Source organism: Physeter macrocephalus, chromosome 9 (assembly GCF_002837175.3).
Source record: "Physeter macrocephalus isolate SW-GA chromosome 9, ASM283717v5, whole genome shotgun sequence".
NCBI lineage: Eukaryota > Metazoa > Chordata > Mammalia > Artiodactyla > Physeteridae > Physeter > Physeter macrocephalus.
This window is the reverse complement of record NC_041222.1, coordinates 18,958,288-18,974,946: the sequence shown is the minus strand read 5'-3', so window position 1 is coordinate 18,974,946 and position 16,659 is coordinate 18,958,288. Positions and strand designations below refer to the sequence as shown.

The following is a 16,659-nucleotide window of genomic DNA, read 5'->3' as shown; positions in this document are numbered from 1 at the left end:
CTAAACTCTCTCAGCTTTTGCTTGTCTGTAAAGGTTTTAATTTCTCCATCGAATCTGAATGAGATACTTGCTGGGTACAGTAATCTTGGTTGTAGGTTTTTCCCTTTCATCACTTTGAGTGTATCCTGCCACTCCCTTCTGGCCTGCAGAGTTTCTGCTGAAAAATCAGCTGATAACCTCATGGGGATTCCTTTGTACGTTATTTTTTGTTTTTCCCTTGCTGCTTTTAATGTTTTTTTCTTTGAGTTTAATTTTTGTTAGTTTGATAAATATATGTCTTGGTGTGTTTTTCCTTGGGTTTATCTTGTATGGGACTCTCTGTGCTTCCTGGACTTGGGTGACTATTTCCTTTCCCATGTTAGGGAAGTTTTCAACTATAATCTCTTCAAATATTTTCTCAGACCCTTCTTTTTCTCTTCTTCTTCTGGGACCCCTATAATTTGAATGTTGGTGTGTTTAGTGTTGTCCCAGAGGTCTCTGAGATTGTCTTCAATTCTTTTCATTCTTTTTTCTTTATCCTGCTCCTCGGCATTTATTTCCACCATTTTGTCTTCCAGCTCACTTATTTGTTTTTCTGCCTCAGTTATTCTGTTATTGATTCCTTCTAGTGAATTTTTCATTTCAGTTATTCTGTTGTTCATCTCTGTTTGTTTGTTCTTTAGTTCTTCTAGATCTTTGTTAAACATTTCTTGTATTTTCTCAGTCCATGCCTCCATTCTATTTCCAAGATTCTGGATCATCTTTACTATCATTATTCTGAATTCTTTTTCAGGTAGATTGCCTATTTCCTTTTCATTTATTTGGTCTTGTAGGTTTTTACCTTGCTCCTTCATCTGTGACATATTTTTTTGCCATCTCATTTTTTTTTTTTTTTTAATGAGTGGCATTGTGTTCCTGTCTTACTGCTTGTTTGGCCTGAGGCTTCCAACACTGGAGTTTGTAGGCTATTGGGTAGAGCTGGCTCTTGGTGCTGAGATGTGGACCTCTGTTGAGAACTCACTCCAATAAATATCCCCTGGCGTCTGAGGTTCTCTGTTAGTCCAGCGGTTCTGATACAGAGCTCCCACCACAGTAGCTTTGGCTCAACCCCCCGCTTGTGAACCAAGATCTCACAAGCCACGTGGGGTGACAAAAAGAAAAAAAAAGAGAGAACAATAACAAAGTAAAAAATAAAATTAGACAAGGAAACTAACAGATATGTTAGAAAGAATATAAAAATAAAAATATAGATGAATCAACAACCTGAAGGTACAACAGTACCACAATAGTAAAAAAGAAGATGGGGGGCTGTTGGGTAGAGCTGGCTCTTGGTGCTGAGATGTGGACCTCTGTTGAGAACTCACTCCGATAAATATCCCCTGGCGTCTGAGGTTCTCTGTTAGTCCAGCGGTTCTGATACAGAGCTCCCACCACAGTAGCTTTGGCTCAACCCCCCGCTTGTGAACCAAGATCTCACAAGCCACGTGGGGTGACAAAAAGAAAAAAAAAGAGAGAACAATAACAAAGTAAAAAATAAAATTAGACAAGGAAACTAACAGATATGTTAGAAAGAATATAAAAATAAAAATATAGATGAATCAACAACCTGAAGGTACAACAGTACCACAATAGTAAAAAAGAAGATGGGGGGAAAGGCCTTGGCTGTGGAGGGCAGGGCCTAAGCAAGGGTGAGGTTTGGGCTGTGGGTGGGGCCAATGCTTAGGACCCACAGGGCTGGAAAAGGTCCTAGGGGCCATGGGGGGTGGGGCTTAGGCTCAAGGAACAGAAGGGGCCCAGGCGTGCCCCCCACCCCTGGTTGCCCAGTGGGCTTCCTGAGCTCATGTGGGCGGGGCAAACGCCCTCCTCTCCTGTCCTGCTACTCTGGTCTGGAGGGCCCCTCTCGCCTGCCTCTCCTGAACTCCCCTCAGCCTCCTTCCTGTGCCCCCAGGACCAATGTGTGTGGGGGGGTGACCTTGGAGGGCAGGGGACTGGCCTGGGAGCTCAGCAGGCCCCCAAGGCCCGAGTGGGTGGGGCAAACGCCCTCCTCTTCTCTCCCACTCCTCCCAGTTGGCTCCTCCCTCCTGCCTCTCCTGATCTCCATGGCCTCCCTCCTATTCCTCCAAGGACCCACAAGGCCTGGAGGGGGCTTTGGAGGGCAGGTCACCAGCCTGGGAGCTCAGCAGGCTCCCCGTGCCAGAGTGGGTGAAGCAATCGCCCGCCTCTCCTTTCCCGCTTCTGTCGGAGAGCCCCTCCCGCCTGCCTCTCCTGAACTCCCCTTGGCCTCCTTCCTATGCCCCCAGGACCAATGCGACCAGGGGGAGGAGGAGCCTTGGAGGGCAGGCCACTGGCCTGGGAGCTCAGCAGGCTCCCTGGGTCCGAGTGGGCAGGGCAAACTTCCTCCACTCCTCTCCTGCTCCTCCCAGAGGGCCCCTCCTACCTTCCTCTCATGATCTCCCCGGCCTCAGGGGCCCTGATCCTGTCTGGCCTCCACTTCTCCCCCGCTGTGTCCCCGCACATCCTACCGGTTCACTTGGGGGTTCCTCCCGTCTCATTGGGTGTCAGGGTCCCCCACCAGCGGCCGGCAGGTGCCCTAGTGGTGGGGAGACGCTAACTCAGTGTCTTCCCACAGCACCATCTTCTGCGTCCTTTTTCTATTGCACACTGATCATCCTGTTCATTATTTAGGTCAATGCACTAGAACACAAATTTGAATGCTTTTATGTGGTAGGTATTTTCCATGAAATTAGGTCCAGTTTGAATTGTATTCATAAGAGAAAATTAAAGTACTTATGTTGGGTAAGTAAATTCTGAGTAATAATAACTGACATTGATGGGATTTCTATGTGCTAGGCACTGTTCTTTACATATCTTAACATATTTAATCCTCACAAAACTCCATGAGGTCCAGTGTATTATTTTCACCATTTTAGAGATGAGAAAACCGAGGTATGGAGAAACTTGCAGAAGGTAATTCATGGAGCAAGGGCCAGAGCCAGGATTTGACGCAAGACATCTGGCTTTAGCAACGGCACTCTTAACCACTATGTCTCTAAAATTAGTGTAATCTCTAAACTTTAGAAGTTAAGAAAGCAGTAGGAAAGGAACTTCTAAGTTCCTTTTAAGAGATCTGAATATCACAGGAGAAGAGTCATAACTAAAATTTATCAAGCAGGCACCATGTGTCAGGTACTGTGCTAAGCAATTCATATGTATGCTCTGAATTGTTTTCTCCTCAGGTCCTGCTTATCTGTCAGGTCAGGTTTTTTTGTTTGTTTCCCTTAAAATTTTTTTTTTAAATTTTCAAAGGTTACACTCCACTTATAGTTATTACAAAATATTGGTCATATTCCCTGTGTTGTACAATATATCCTAGCAGCCTGTCTTACACCCAGTAGTTTGTACCTCTCACTTCCTCACCCTTATATTGCCCCTCCCCCAACTGGTAACCACTAGTTTGTTCTCTATATCTGTGATACGCTCTGTTAACTTTGAAAACGACACTGTGAAATAAGTACTATTCTTCCTAGGTTAAAGAGGAAGACACAGGCTTATAGAGCTTTAGCAGCTGCTTTCTATAAGGTTACACAATAAGTAGAATGTCTGACTCTAAAGACCGTGCATTCTGTGTTACCACTAGTGTACACCACCTCCTAAGATGAGAAAGTTTCTCAAATGAACTCCTTGGTATAAAGTCAAGAATATAATTTGATACATTGCTCTGGCTGGCTAAGCCTAACAGAGAGGTAGCTGAAGAGGTGGAGGGAAAGACTTTGCTATTATGATCTGATGGGCCCCATCTGAAAGATGAGATACATATTTATTGAGTGAATGAACATTATAAATAACCTGATGGTGCAGCTGACTATAGTGGAGATAGGAAAAGCTTTCTACAGGGTTCTCAAGCTGCATTTCCAGTTTGGTGAACTGTTTGGAGGGGAAAAAAATAGATTTCCATGGTTAAACACTTTGAGAAATTATCCCATTCTAAAATAATTATAATGCCTATAAGAAGTTGGACTAATATTAAAAATATTCTCTTTAGCCTTTTTAAACTAAAGAAATATTACTATTTTTGTATGCAAAACTGTAAGAATACTTGGCTTCATAGATAATAAATACTAAGAGATTTTTACATTTTAGAGATTTTACATCTTCCACGACTTACACAGATTTATAGACATTGAAGGAACATACAGTGGTTGATGCAGTCCCCGGAATATATGTTTTATCCATAGATACACATACAATTCCGCTAATTGAACACTGACTTTAAAAAAATAGATCCAGGAGATAGGTAATGTAGATACATTCTGTATGAAGTCTGGACAACTTAGGGCTCAAGCAATGGAGTATGTAATTATTGTCAGTTGTCATATATGGACAACTTTACATTGCAATGATTTCCCTCCGTGATTGTTATGGGTCAGAACCCACCTGCAACTGCATTTGACCTATTTGTACTTATGGAGCTCACTGTTACTTGGACATATTTATGAATCTCTAGGTAGGTAAGATTCCTTTTGTTTGCCCAAACATCAGGTGCACATTGTCTTCTTGCTGCTGATGTTTTGGTTTAATCAACTCATCTACATAGATCACTAATATTTTGTGAGTTCCTAGCCTTAGCTACATGAATTTTCTTTTAAACCTCACTCATCGACCTTGTTTTTTAAATTTCTTCCCTTTGCCTGTCTTTTGGTATAACAAGATGTTAGCTGGGATTATCTTGGAATTCCAGGTAGAGCTCCAAAGACAAAAGATGTTACCTTCACACTGTAAAGAGAGGAGCTAGGCTGTCTAAGTGGGACTTAATTAAAGATAACGACTAGTCCAGAGAACTTCACTCCCAACAGCCCAAGAAATCAAAAATGTTAAAGAAAATTCACAGAAGGGAATTCAACAGGTTAGAGGGGGCTTCCCTGGTGGCGCAGTGGTTGAGAGTCCGCCTGCCGATGCAGGGGACACGGGTTCGTGCCCCGGTCCGGGAGGATCCCACATGCCGCGGAGCGGCTGGGCCCGTGAGCCATGGCCGCCGAGCCTGCGCACAACGGGAGAGGCCACAACAGTGAGAGGCCCGCGTACCGCAAAAAAAAAAAAAGGGGTTAGAGTGCTTTTTCTACTCCTCTCTGTATGAGGAAGGCGGTGCTTCTCTTCCCCAAGCCAATTCAGACTCTATTTGAATAGATAAAGGATTATTTTTTTCTCACATAGCACTAAGTCTGAGAGAGCCGATACCTTCAGTTATCTGCTATTTTCTTGACCCTTCTCCCATGGTCACAGGGTATGCCCCAGCTCAAGGCAGAAGAAAAGGAGAAGGGCCCATCTCAAGGGTATAGTCACTTTAATAAGAGAAGCCACATTGTTTTCATCCTTCTATTTGTCTATTCTTTTACCAGTACCACACTGTCTTGATTACTGTAGATGTACAGTAAGTCTTAAGACTGAGTAGCATCAGTCCTTCAACTTTGTTCTTCTTCATTTAGTTTTCGGAAGCATGTCAAACAGATTTCTTCATTTTCATTTGCCCATATTCTAACACAAGGCCACTGCTTGCTGAGAGGCTGGGAAAAAAACATATTTAATGTTTTAACTCAACATGCAGAGTTGGATATGCCTTTTTGGTTAGCCATCTGATGGTATCTGCAGTTCCTGACAACTGCAGGTGTCAGGAAACCTTGCTATGCAGAGGTCCATGGCATCATTGTGGAGCCCGCAAATGTACCCCATGAATGAGTCAGCACTGGGAGCCTGCTATAAAGAAGAATATCGATAGCAAAAAGAAAAACAAAAACCATAACAAACCCCTGTGAACTAGAAGGCCTTTTGTTCCTTTTCTATAATTCCCCTACCTACTACCTTGATCCTGGAGGGCACAGAGGGTGGAAGGGGCAGAAGAGGAGGAAAGGTTGAAAGACCACCCCACGCCTCTTTCCCCCACTGCAAGGCTCTGAGCCAGGCAGACCTGAGCTGATGGAGTGGGAAAAGCCCTGAATTAGATGCAACACTGACATTTTAATTGGATTGGACTTTTAATATTTTAGTATATTAAATGATAAGGAAGTAACGGGATCTGCCAAGATAAAGTTAAAGGATGGGAAGGGGAGATCTGACATAGGAGCATAGTTGGGGGCTTTTTCTGGTGGATGATAGATCCACTTCCTGACTGTGCCCCACTGATTTCAGCCTCTTCAACAAACTGGTTATGCTGGAAACTACAAACTCCTTTAATCCTGGCTGTTGACCCACAGTCCTTACTCCTAATAGGTCTTTCTGGCTCTCATCCAGTAGCCTTTTCATTGCTGTGGGGATGCTGGATCTGTCAGTAAAAGGCAACTTTAGGAGAACATTTTGGGTTGTGTGGGACCAGAGAAAGCCCAGTAGGGAGACTGTAACAGGATAATAACAAATCCTTGTCTGTCACTGCCTGCCTTTGTGATCTCTCTCTAGCTCTGAGTTTCCTACTCTGAAATAAATGGTCTAAAGAAAATGATTGTAATAGATACCTCTTGTGATGGCTGCGTGGCTCCCTCCATTCTCAGACATTGCCTCTGATACCTAGGGATGTGACCCAGCATCCCTCCAGAGCTGATCAACAAGGAGAGGACATCTGTCCTAGGCCAGGGCAGGCTATCTTTCCTGGCAGTACTGAATAGGGGGACACAGAGACTGAACAATATTAACATTGACTATCATTAGTAACTGAGGGTAGCCCCCATCTACCTACTGCTGCTGGCCTCAGAAATGCCCAACTTCTTGCTCTTTTTGGGGATTGATGGCTGATTGCCTGGTAGCCTTTCAGTAAATCCGTCACTTTGCTTAAGCTGCGCTGAACTGTTTTATATGACTTGCAATTCATGTTACTTTTTTTAAAGGGTCCATTCAACTTCCAAAATTCTCTTATTCTTTGATTTAATGGTACCTGTTACTCTCGAACAGAGATGAATTATAACTTTGAGTGCTACTAACCATAGACACCTGGCAACTATGGCACCAGTGGGTGACCGCAGTTTTGTAAGTCTTTATACTGATGAACACTAGAGATATTCCTTTTCGTAACATCACATATTTAAAGTAGGTAAATTTGTACTTGTTACACATGGAGAATATTTTTAGTCTACTAGTTCATATTAGAGGTATAAGTGATGTTTACAGAAAAAGATTTTAGTTACCAGTGCAAGAAATAAGCGAGCCAAGTTATATTTTTCAAGTCACCATATCAGTGTGTCTTATTAGATACACAGAGTCTAAAGAGTTGAGTTTATAATTGAATTGGTTTATCACTTAAATCTCATGTGCCAGGATCTCACTGTACTGATTGAATTCAGGACAATTGGTGCTCTTTAGTTAATCCTCCTTGATAATGCTGACCATTAAAAAAATAGAAATTAAATTTAACATTTTGTCTTAAATATCATATTTTACTACACTATAACTGGAAAGGGCATAGTTATCAAATCCCTATGAAAATAACTTCAGAATGAAAATCCCTAACCAGATGACTAAAGTTTAGAAGTGTAATTGGCTCCTCTAATATGAAACTTCCTCATCATGGACTCTTTATGGTTTTTAAAACGTTATTGACTTCCCAAAGTGAAAGGCATGCCAATCAGTGGATAGAAAGCAGTATTGCAGAGAAGAAATAGCTAGGATTACCTTTGTGGTACTGGGTTTTGGGATGTTGACAACTTGATCCGGGGGATGGATGATCAAGCTGAGACCAAGAAGGGTTATGCAGAATTAACTTGATGATTAACATTAGATGCATAACCATAATGTTTGTACAAATAGAGGAACATGCTGCCAAAAAATTTATTCATTTATAAAGTAGTTCTGAACTAGGGGCGATTCCTCCCCCAAAGACAAAAATGTCTAGAGACATTTTTGGTTGTTACAATTGGTGTGTGTGCACGTGCTACTGGTATCTAGTGGGTAGAGGCCAGGGATGCTGTTAAACATCCCATAACACACCCCATAGGACAACTAAGAATTGTTCAGCCCAAAATGTCAATAGCATTGAGGTTGAACAACCTGGTTTATGACAATTAGTTTCACATGTTTTTGTACTCAAACTGCTTCAAATATGTTCAGTCAAAATTCTTTTCCATTTCCGGAAGGGGGCTAAGGGTAAGTATTTTCACCTCGGCCCGCGGCCTAGAAAAGCCTAGAAAAACCTCCTCTTTTCTTCCGCCTACCGGTCCTCGAGTCAGTGCCCTGCGCAGAGCCCAGGAAACGAATCGTGGCGAGAGCTGGTGCAGCCGCCCCCTTTCGCTGGGAGGGGCCGGGGGCGAGGGCGCTGGGAGGTCTTTTCTCGAGTTCACGTGGCCGGAGGGTCAGACTCAGGATCTCTCTTTTGCGGCGGCGGCCAAAGAGCAAGAGTATGAACTGTGGCAACCAGAGTCATGGCAGGACAGGCATTTAGAAAGTTTCTTCCCGTATTTGACCGAGTATTAGTTGTAAGAAGTGCAGCCGAAACTGTAACCAAAGGAGGCGTTATGCTTCCAGAAAAATCACAAGGAAAAATATTGCAACGGTAGTAGATGTTAGATCAGGCTCTAAAGGAAAGCGTGGAGAGATTCAACCAGTTAGTGTGAAAGTTGGAGATAAAGTTCTTCTCCCAGAATATGGAAGCACCAAAGTAGTTCTAGACGAGAAGGATTATTTCTTACTTCGAGATGGTGACATTCTTGGAAACTACGTCGACTAAAATAAATCACTATTGAAATAGCATCACGTGAAGCTGCCACTGAAGTTCTGAAATCTTTCATCATGTAAATAATTTACCTGTTTCTTTTATAATAAAGTAATGATATCCAAACTAAAAACAAAAAAGCAAAAAAACCCTCTTTTCCAGATGTTCATACAGTTAGACCACTTTTGCTTTCTAATAGATAAGCAGTACTTTATAATTTGATTTGTTTTATCTGCAATAATTATGTAACTTTGTAAACCTCTTCCAAAAGTCAGGGCAGGTTTTAATTTTCGCACATAATTTCCCCAAATCTTGCCTCTCCCTGTTATCAATTCAAAGCCTTCCCTCATTTTATTGCCCGCTTGCTTCTGTTTGGCCCATTTCATTAGACTAAATAACTGAAGCACTGACCAGAAGCAAATATAGTGAGCACAGTTAACGTTTAGATAGAACTTGTCTTTTTGTGAGGTGGTATCATTTCCCTTAGATTAAAAAAAAAGTATTCTTTAGGTTCTAGGCAGATGGGGATCCAGCTTATTTTCACAGTTTGGAAATGAAACAAATTTCAGATTACTCGTAGAGTCTGAGATGATTAATTCTCTTCTGTTGGAATTAATATGTTTAGGGAAAGCAAAATATTTGATTTATCTTTTTTAAAACAAATTCTGATGCTTTTCACTATTGCCTTATTGGTGTTAATAATGAATTTAATTATACCCCAGAATGAAACTGGCATAGACATATGATTTAGAGATGTTATAGTATTTTTTTTAAGTCCAAGGACAAAACACATATTTTGTGGAGTCTAATGAAAGACTTTAAAACTGTAAAATCTTTTGGGAAATAACATCCAAGTTCTGCCCCTAAATTCACAAAGCTAAAGAAATGTATAAAAATTATGAAAGAACAAAATGAAACATCAAAGTTTAAATATTCACAGCTGTTGCTCTTTTTCTTTAGTTTGGCTAGAGGTCTAAAAGCCTTTCTCTAATAAGAGGTGCTTGCTTAGAAAACCACATATGAAAAGTATCTTAGCAACTCTATTCTTTCTTGTTAAGTAGTGAAATGTAGAGATTTACTACAATTTTCCCCACATTTTGAACACTTAGTGTTTACGGCAGGGCCTCTGACATCCAGCAAAATGCCTGGTACATAGCAAAAAGCACCTGTTAAACGAATTAAAACGAACAGACAAATATTCAGATTAAAAAAATCAATGCAAGTCTGCAGTTCTTGCTCCCATGCGGTTCTTACTTATCTAGCAGCTCATTATGTTATTTCCAGTTTCCTGGTGTCCGCATGATCTGTTGACACATCAAATAATAAATGTGCCAAACTAAACTTGTTTTTTTCTACCCAAGTCTGCTCCTCATTCTTGTTTCCTATTTCTCTGAATGTAACCATAATTATCCTACTCACCCATTCCCCACATCCTTTTTTGACAGGTTGAGGTGACACCCAGCCTATTCTGGTTCTGTTGCATCTTTCCCCATCCAGTTCCCTGCTCCTAGCGTCCTCAGCCTCCACTACATTTTGTTTGGAACTGTGAATATCCTCCATTTTCTCCTGTCTTTAGTCTCTTTTTACCAAACTTTCCTAATCTTGTTGCTTGATTGCAACCCTGCCTCCCACCTCACCACCCCCCCACCCCCGGCAAAAAAAAAGAAAAGCACAGTTTAGCATAATGGTTGAGAGACTGGATTCAGGCTCAGATTTGTGCATAAAATGTAGTGATCAAGAGCTTAGACTCTGGGGCCAAACCACTTGGTTTATGGTCTGCCATTCAAGGACTTCTTTTCTGAGCTAATTTCTCACTTCGTAGTCCAGCCAAAGTACTTCCCTCCATCTTTCCCTTAGCTTTCAGAGGCTAGTTTGCCTTACCACTTCCCTGAAATAGCCTTCCTCTCCTTGGAACTTGCCCTATCACGGCACCTATACTTATTATTACCCGCTTTGTAATCTCCCTTGGGAAAACACGTTTCTTGAGGGCAGGATATTATCATATTATTTTTTATATCTCCAATAAGTCACGGTGTGATTTGCATACTGTGGTTCCTCGAGAAATGTTAGGTGAATGAAATCAATTCAGAGAAATAAATCCGACTCTGAGCGTCTCCCCTTGTGGACTGCGTTTATCCAAAATCATAAAACTTTACACTAAAAAACGGTGAATAAAATGTATGTAAATTAAACCTTTAAAAAAGCCGACTTAAAAATTTTTCTTGAGGATCCCAGAGAGTCCTGAAGACGTTTATGGGTTTCATGTATCAATACTTAGCATATTAGAAATAACTGAGAAACATTTAAAACAGTTCTTTATGTATTCGTTCTAAAAATAATAAATGCACTAAATGTTAAGAGAAATAATGCATATTCATTATTTATGTTGTATTCATCTGACCATTCTCCGCGTCTTGCACAGCTCCCAGCAAGCCAAAGACGCTGGACTCTTATTAGGAGAACAAGGTCCCGCCCTCCTCACCCCGCCCAGCAGCCAACAGCCCGCGCGTCCGAGGCTCCTGGGACACGCGGCCCGCCCCCTCCGCGCGCCGGCGCCGGGTGCCAAGGCGCACGCGTAGAGCTCCGAGAGGCCCAGCCGAAGAGCGGTCGGCCGCGGCCGTCCCTTCACCCTCCCCTCGTCGCGCACGCCGGGAACCCGTCGCCGCGGTTGCTTCGGCTGCGGCGGTCGGTCGTCGCGATGGACTGTCTGTGGAATGAGCTGACCCTTGCCTTTTCTCGTACTTCCATGTTTCCCTTTTTTGACATCGCCCACTACCTCGTGTCGGTGATGGCACTGAAGCATCAGCCGGGTGAGTGCGGGGCGCCGAGGACCGGCCCCCTCAGGATCTCCCTCACCGCGAGGACGGCCTGAGCGGGGTAGCGGCCGAGCTGCCCCCGCCCGGAGTCCTATAGTCGAGCTGGAGGGGCGCCGAAAGGTGGCCCGTCCGACCCCTCTAGTACAGGTGGGGAAAATGAGGCCCGGGCGGTCCTCGCCAAAGGAGGCGCGGGGTTGGGGGGAGTGCGGGGGCGCCCCACCGCCGCGGGCGGGACTCCTGGGACAGGTGACAGGGCGGCCGCAGCCGCTGTTGTGAGCCCAGGACTGCCCGCGTCCGCCCAGGGGTTGCGCCGTCTCCCGGCGGTGCCACCAGTTCCTTGGAAAGTATTTTAGAATGATCTGGGAACAAAGCTCCCGGAGACAGCACGTCTGACTTCGTCGCTTGGGGAAGTGAATGGTTCTGGACGGCTCTCCGGTTTTGAAAGTTGGGTAAACACTGAAATAAAGAGCCTTAAGTAGGCACCCCCAAGTTCCCCTTAACGCAGAGGCCTCCCACCTTGTTTAGCATGTTAGACAATGGTTGCTGAGAGGAGTGGATTCCCATTTTGGGTCATATGAGTGACGTTGTACGAGAAAAGCCGTTTGGCGTAGCTTCCCTTCTCTGTACAGTGGGGATGTGGTCTTAATACAGAGTTTTGAGTTCTTTCAAGTATGCATACAAGGAGCAATATTTGTTTTTTCTTGTATTTTACATTCAGGATATATTTGCTCCTGTATTGCTTTACTTTTGCCGTTATTCTACCTGCCTTTTCATTTTATGCTTTCTTCCTTTTTTGAGGTCAGTCATTTTCTTTGCCTTACTTTCTCTGTGTTCATGCTGCCTTTAATCTGCCTTGTCCTACAGTCAATGAGTGAGGGATTGAGGATGATGCTGTACCTCTTATGGTCTGTTTTTTTCGGGTTTTTGGTTTTCTTTAAGACCCTTGGACCTCAGAAATATTTTTCATTTAAATTGAAATTTGTAGCTCAGCCTAAATCATTGTTTGGTAGCAGTTTTGACCTGGATAAGGGGAATATTAGTGTATTAAATCGGGACAGATAATCTGCATAAGAGACTGCTTCCTTGAATTGAAAATAAGTACATTTTATTATTATGCCATATTCAGTATTTGGTATTTTCTTGTATAGCTTAAATCAGAGGTTCTCAAAGTGTGGTCCAGGACCCCCTGGGGTTCCTGACACTTCCATCTCAAAATTCTTTTCATAATAATATGCAGATGTCATCTTTTTCACACTCATTTTCTCACAAGTATACAGTGGAGTTTTCCAGAGGCCACATGACTTGCCGTACTATAACAGGTTGAATGCAGAAGCAGATATGAAAATCCATCTGTTTTCTATTTGAAGCAGACATGAAAGAGATTTACTAAAAAAGTGTGAGTTTTCTCACCAAATATTTTTTGCTTTGGAAAATAGTTATTTTTCATGAAGAATATATTATTTGTTAACATTTAGTGCATTTATTATTTAAAAAATGAATACCTAAAGAACTATTCAAAAATTGTCTCATTTATAATTTCTAATAAGCTAAATATTGATAACCCACATAAAGAAAAGCTTTTTAGGGGGTCTTCAAGAATTTTGTTTTGGAGTCAGCCTTTTTAAAGGTTTAATTTACCTGTATTATAGTCACCCTTTTTAATATAAAGTTCTATGACTTTGGACAAACACATACAGTCATGTAACTACCACCACAATCAAGATAGAGAACAGTTTCATCACCCACCCCAGATTCCCTCCTGCCGCTTTGTAGTCAGCCCTCCCCAAGCCCCTGGCAACCATTCATCTCACTAATTTTGGGGTGTGCAGAGGAGTCCTGAGACCAAAAACCTTGAGAACCATTGGACTAATTGGATGCTAGTACAGTATTACACATGGTGTAAAAATATATTCCAGTACCAGTACTTGTAGACATGTAAAAATTATAGAATTCACACAAAAGAGTGAACCTGCTTTTACCAGGATTGTGTTAGACTGTCCTTCCACAGTATTGGCTGTTATCAGTCCTAAATATCTTGTCATTCTGATGATCAGAAAACATAGTTTTCATTTGCATCTGTCGTAGTTACTAATGTTTGCTGGCCATTTGTATTTACACTTATATAAATCTATTGAGTTGATCATATTGTTTTTCGTATTTAAAATGTAATACATTAAAAAAATGAATTATCCATACATTTTTGGAATAAACTGTTTGATGTATTAGTTTAATTCATTAGGGATTTTCATTTGCCATTACTTACGTAAAACTTTACTTAATTGGCAACTTTTTTCTGTTCCCCAGGGACTGATTCTTTAGAACACAGACCTTTAGTACAGTAAAACCACAATTCATCTATGTACTGCTACCCGTGTTCTTCTTATCCTTATCTCCTCAAGCATGTTACTCCTTGAGACTCTTGACTTTTGGAATGTACTCTATCACTGCCAGTACCTCACTCCCCACTTTCTATAGTTTACATCTTATGGCTTACAGACTATGCCTAGATCTAGACTACTGAGGGCAAGTGGGTAAAGGGGATTAACTCTTTCTATCTGTGGTGTTGATAAGGATGGCATCTTTTTTTTTTGTTTGGTTTAGGTTGTAGGCCTTCAAATCCAAGGAAAGATGATTGTCCCCCCTACCCCCTTCCTTTTCCATGTGACTTGCACTTCATAAGTGAAACCATCAGGGGGTATTTTTTAAATTTTTTATTTAAAGTATTTATTTATTGGAGCATGGTTGCTTTATAATGTGGTGTTAGCCTCCACTGCACAACACAGTGAATCAGCCATACACATACAGATATCCCCTCCCATTTAGATTACCACAGCCTCAGGGGGTATTTAATATGTTGGATTCTTTTTTATTTCTTAGTTTACTTCCATTTGCCTCATACTTAACCTTAGTTCCTCCTAACTCTGGCATCTGATTGTCTATAGCTTTTAGTTTTTGGCTAGTAGTGTAGGGGTTTTTTTTGTTTGTTTTTTCTATTTTCCTGGGTATTTTATTAGGAAGTTGGAAAATGATGCTTTGGGAATTGTTGGTCAGAAACCATTTTAACAGAATGTTTATGTCATCAGTTGTAATCTCTCTTACATTTTTAATCTGTGTTCTCTGTTTTTTTCTTATTTAAATGTTCATTAAAATAAACACATTTCTTTAATCCTACATTCATATCCAATTGCTATTTTCTGTAAGACATCCTGAAAATTTAATCTACGGTGATCTCCACATGATTTTTACACACAAAATCTATTATTTTACTCTTAATTCTCTGACCACTATTTTGCTAACTTCCCTCAAATCATATGTAGTTCAATTAAGCAAATATTCACTGTAGTAGGTACTATATTAGATGTTGAGGATACCAAGATGAAAGTTACTGTTACAGCTCTAAGAGAATTCAACTGTGCTGTTGTTACTGTAATCTCCTCCGCCTCCCCCTCCTCCTCCTCCTCCTTCTCTTTCCTTGCAGTGTTACATAAGGTTGCACTACCTTTCTTATACAATAATAATATTCATTCATTTCAGATACATGCAAAACATTTCAGTGTCTTAATTCTAATCCTCATACATCTCTTTAGGTAGGTATTATTGAACATATTTTACAGATGAGTAGTCTTACAGGAATAAAATAACCTTACTTGAGTCACATAGTTTAGTAAATTATGGAGCTAGTTCTTGGGCTAATTTCAAAGTTCTAAACTGTTCTGTGCTCTCTCTTTGCAGATACATTTAATGTTCCAGGTTTCTCAATATTTAGCAATTTCTCAATAAATTGTCATTTGACATCGTTATTTTCTCCCATGATTTCGGTCATTTCCGCATCACCACTCAGTTTCTCATTTGTTTTCAGGAATTAAATCCAGGAATAAAGTTTGTCATTGTTCCTTCCTCTAATCTGTGGGAGATGAAAAGATTAATAAAACAAGAATTTATCAGTTCTGGGGATTCTGGGAAGGTGGCAGCATACTTTTGCTATCTTTATGAATTCCGACGTAAACACATACAGAAAAGTGCAAAAGTAATCGTAAATGTATAGTTCAATGAATTTTCAGAATGAGCGCAACTATGTTAATCAACATCCAGGTAAAAATCGAACAACTATGATCCCCCCAAAGCCCTCTTTGTTATAGCATGCTTTTAAAAGAGCAGATTCTGCCCAGTGTGGGGTGGAAAAGGATGTCTCAGAAATGGCAGGCCATAATTTACTTATGTGAGTACAGAGAATCTTACTTAAATATCTTTAATATATATTTTTTAACATGTTTATTGGAGTATAATTGCTTTACAATGTTGTGTTAGTTTCTGCTGTATAACAAAGTGAGTTAGCTACATGTATACATATATTATACATGTATCCCCATATCCCCTCCCTCTTGAGTCTCCCTCTCACCCTCCCTATCCCACCCCTCTAGGTGGTCACAAAGCACCGAGCTGATCTCCCTGTGCTATGTGGCTGCTTCCCACTAGCTATCTATTTTACATTTGGTAGTGTATGTATGTCCATGCCACTCTCTCACTTCGTCCCAGTTTACCTTTCCCCCTGCCCGTGTACTCAAGTCCATTCTCTACGTCTGCATCTTTATTCCTGTCCTGCCCTTAGGTTCTTCAGAACCATTTTTTTTTTTTTAGATTCCATATATATGTGTTAGCATACGATGTTTGTTTTTATCTTTCTGACATACTTCACTCTGTATAACAGTCTCTAGGTCCATCCACCTCACTATAAATACCTCAGTTTCGTTTCTTTTTATGGCTGAGTAATATTCCGTTGTATACATGTGCCAAATCGTCTTTATCCGTTCATCTGTCGATGGAGACTTAGGTTGCTTCCATGTCCTGGCTGTCGTAAATAGTGCTGCAATGAACATTATGGTACATGACTCTTTTTGGATTATGGTTTTCTCAGGGTATATGCCCAGGAGTGGGACTGCTGGGTCGTATGGTAGTTCTATTTGTAGTTTTTTAAGGAACCTCCATACTGTTCTCCATAGTGGCTGTATCAATTTACATTCCCACCAACAGTGCAGGAGGTTTCCCTTTTCTCCACACCCTCTCTAGCAGTTATTGTTTGTAGATTTTTTGATGATGGCCATTCTGACTGATGTCAGGTGATACCTCACTGTAGTTTTGATTTGCATTTCTCTAATGATTAGTGATGTTGAGCAT

At 41.3% G+C, this 16,659-nt stretch overlaps 1 protein-coding gene and 1 pseudogene across 1 annotated transcript in view; both read left to right on the top strand.

Annotated features, from left to right (window-relative positions):
• Window positions 1-16,659, top strand: part of TMEM38B (transmembrane protein 38B) — a 100,772-nt gene that overhangs the window by 14,508 nt on the left and 69,605 nt on the right. The window contains exon 3 of the mRNA XM_024126559.3: window positions 11,091-11,478. Within this exon, the coding sequence (XP_023982327.2) occupies window positions 11,091-11,478 (388 nt within the window). The remainder of the gene's footprint in view (window positions 1-11,090; window positions 11,479-16,659) is intronic.
• LOC114486855 (10 kDa heat shock protein, mitochondrial-like) lies at window positions 7,635-8,789 on the top strand (annotated as a pseudogene).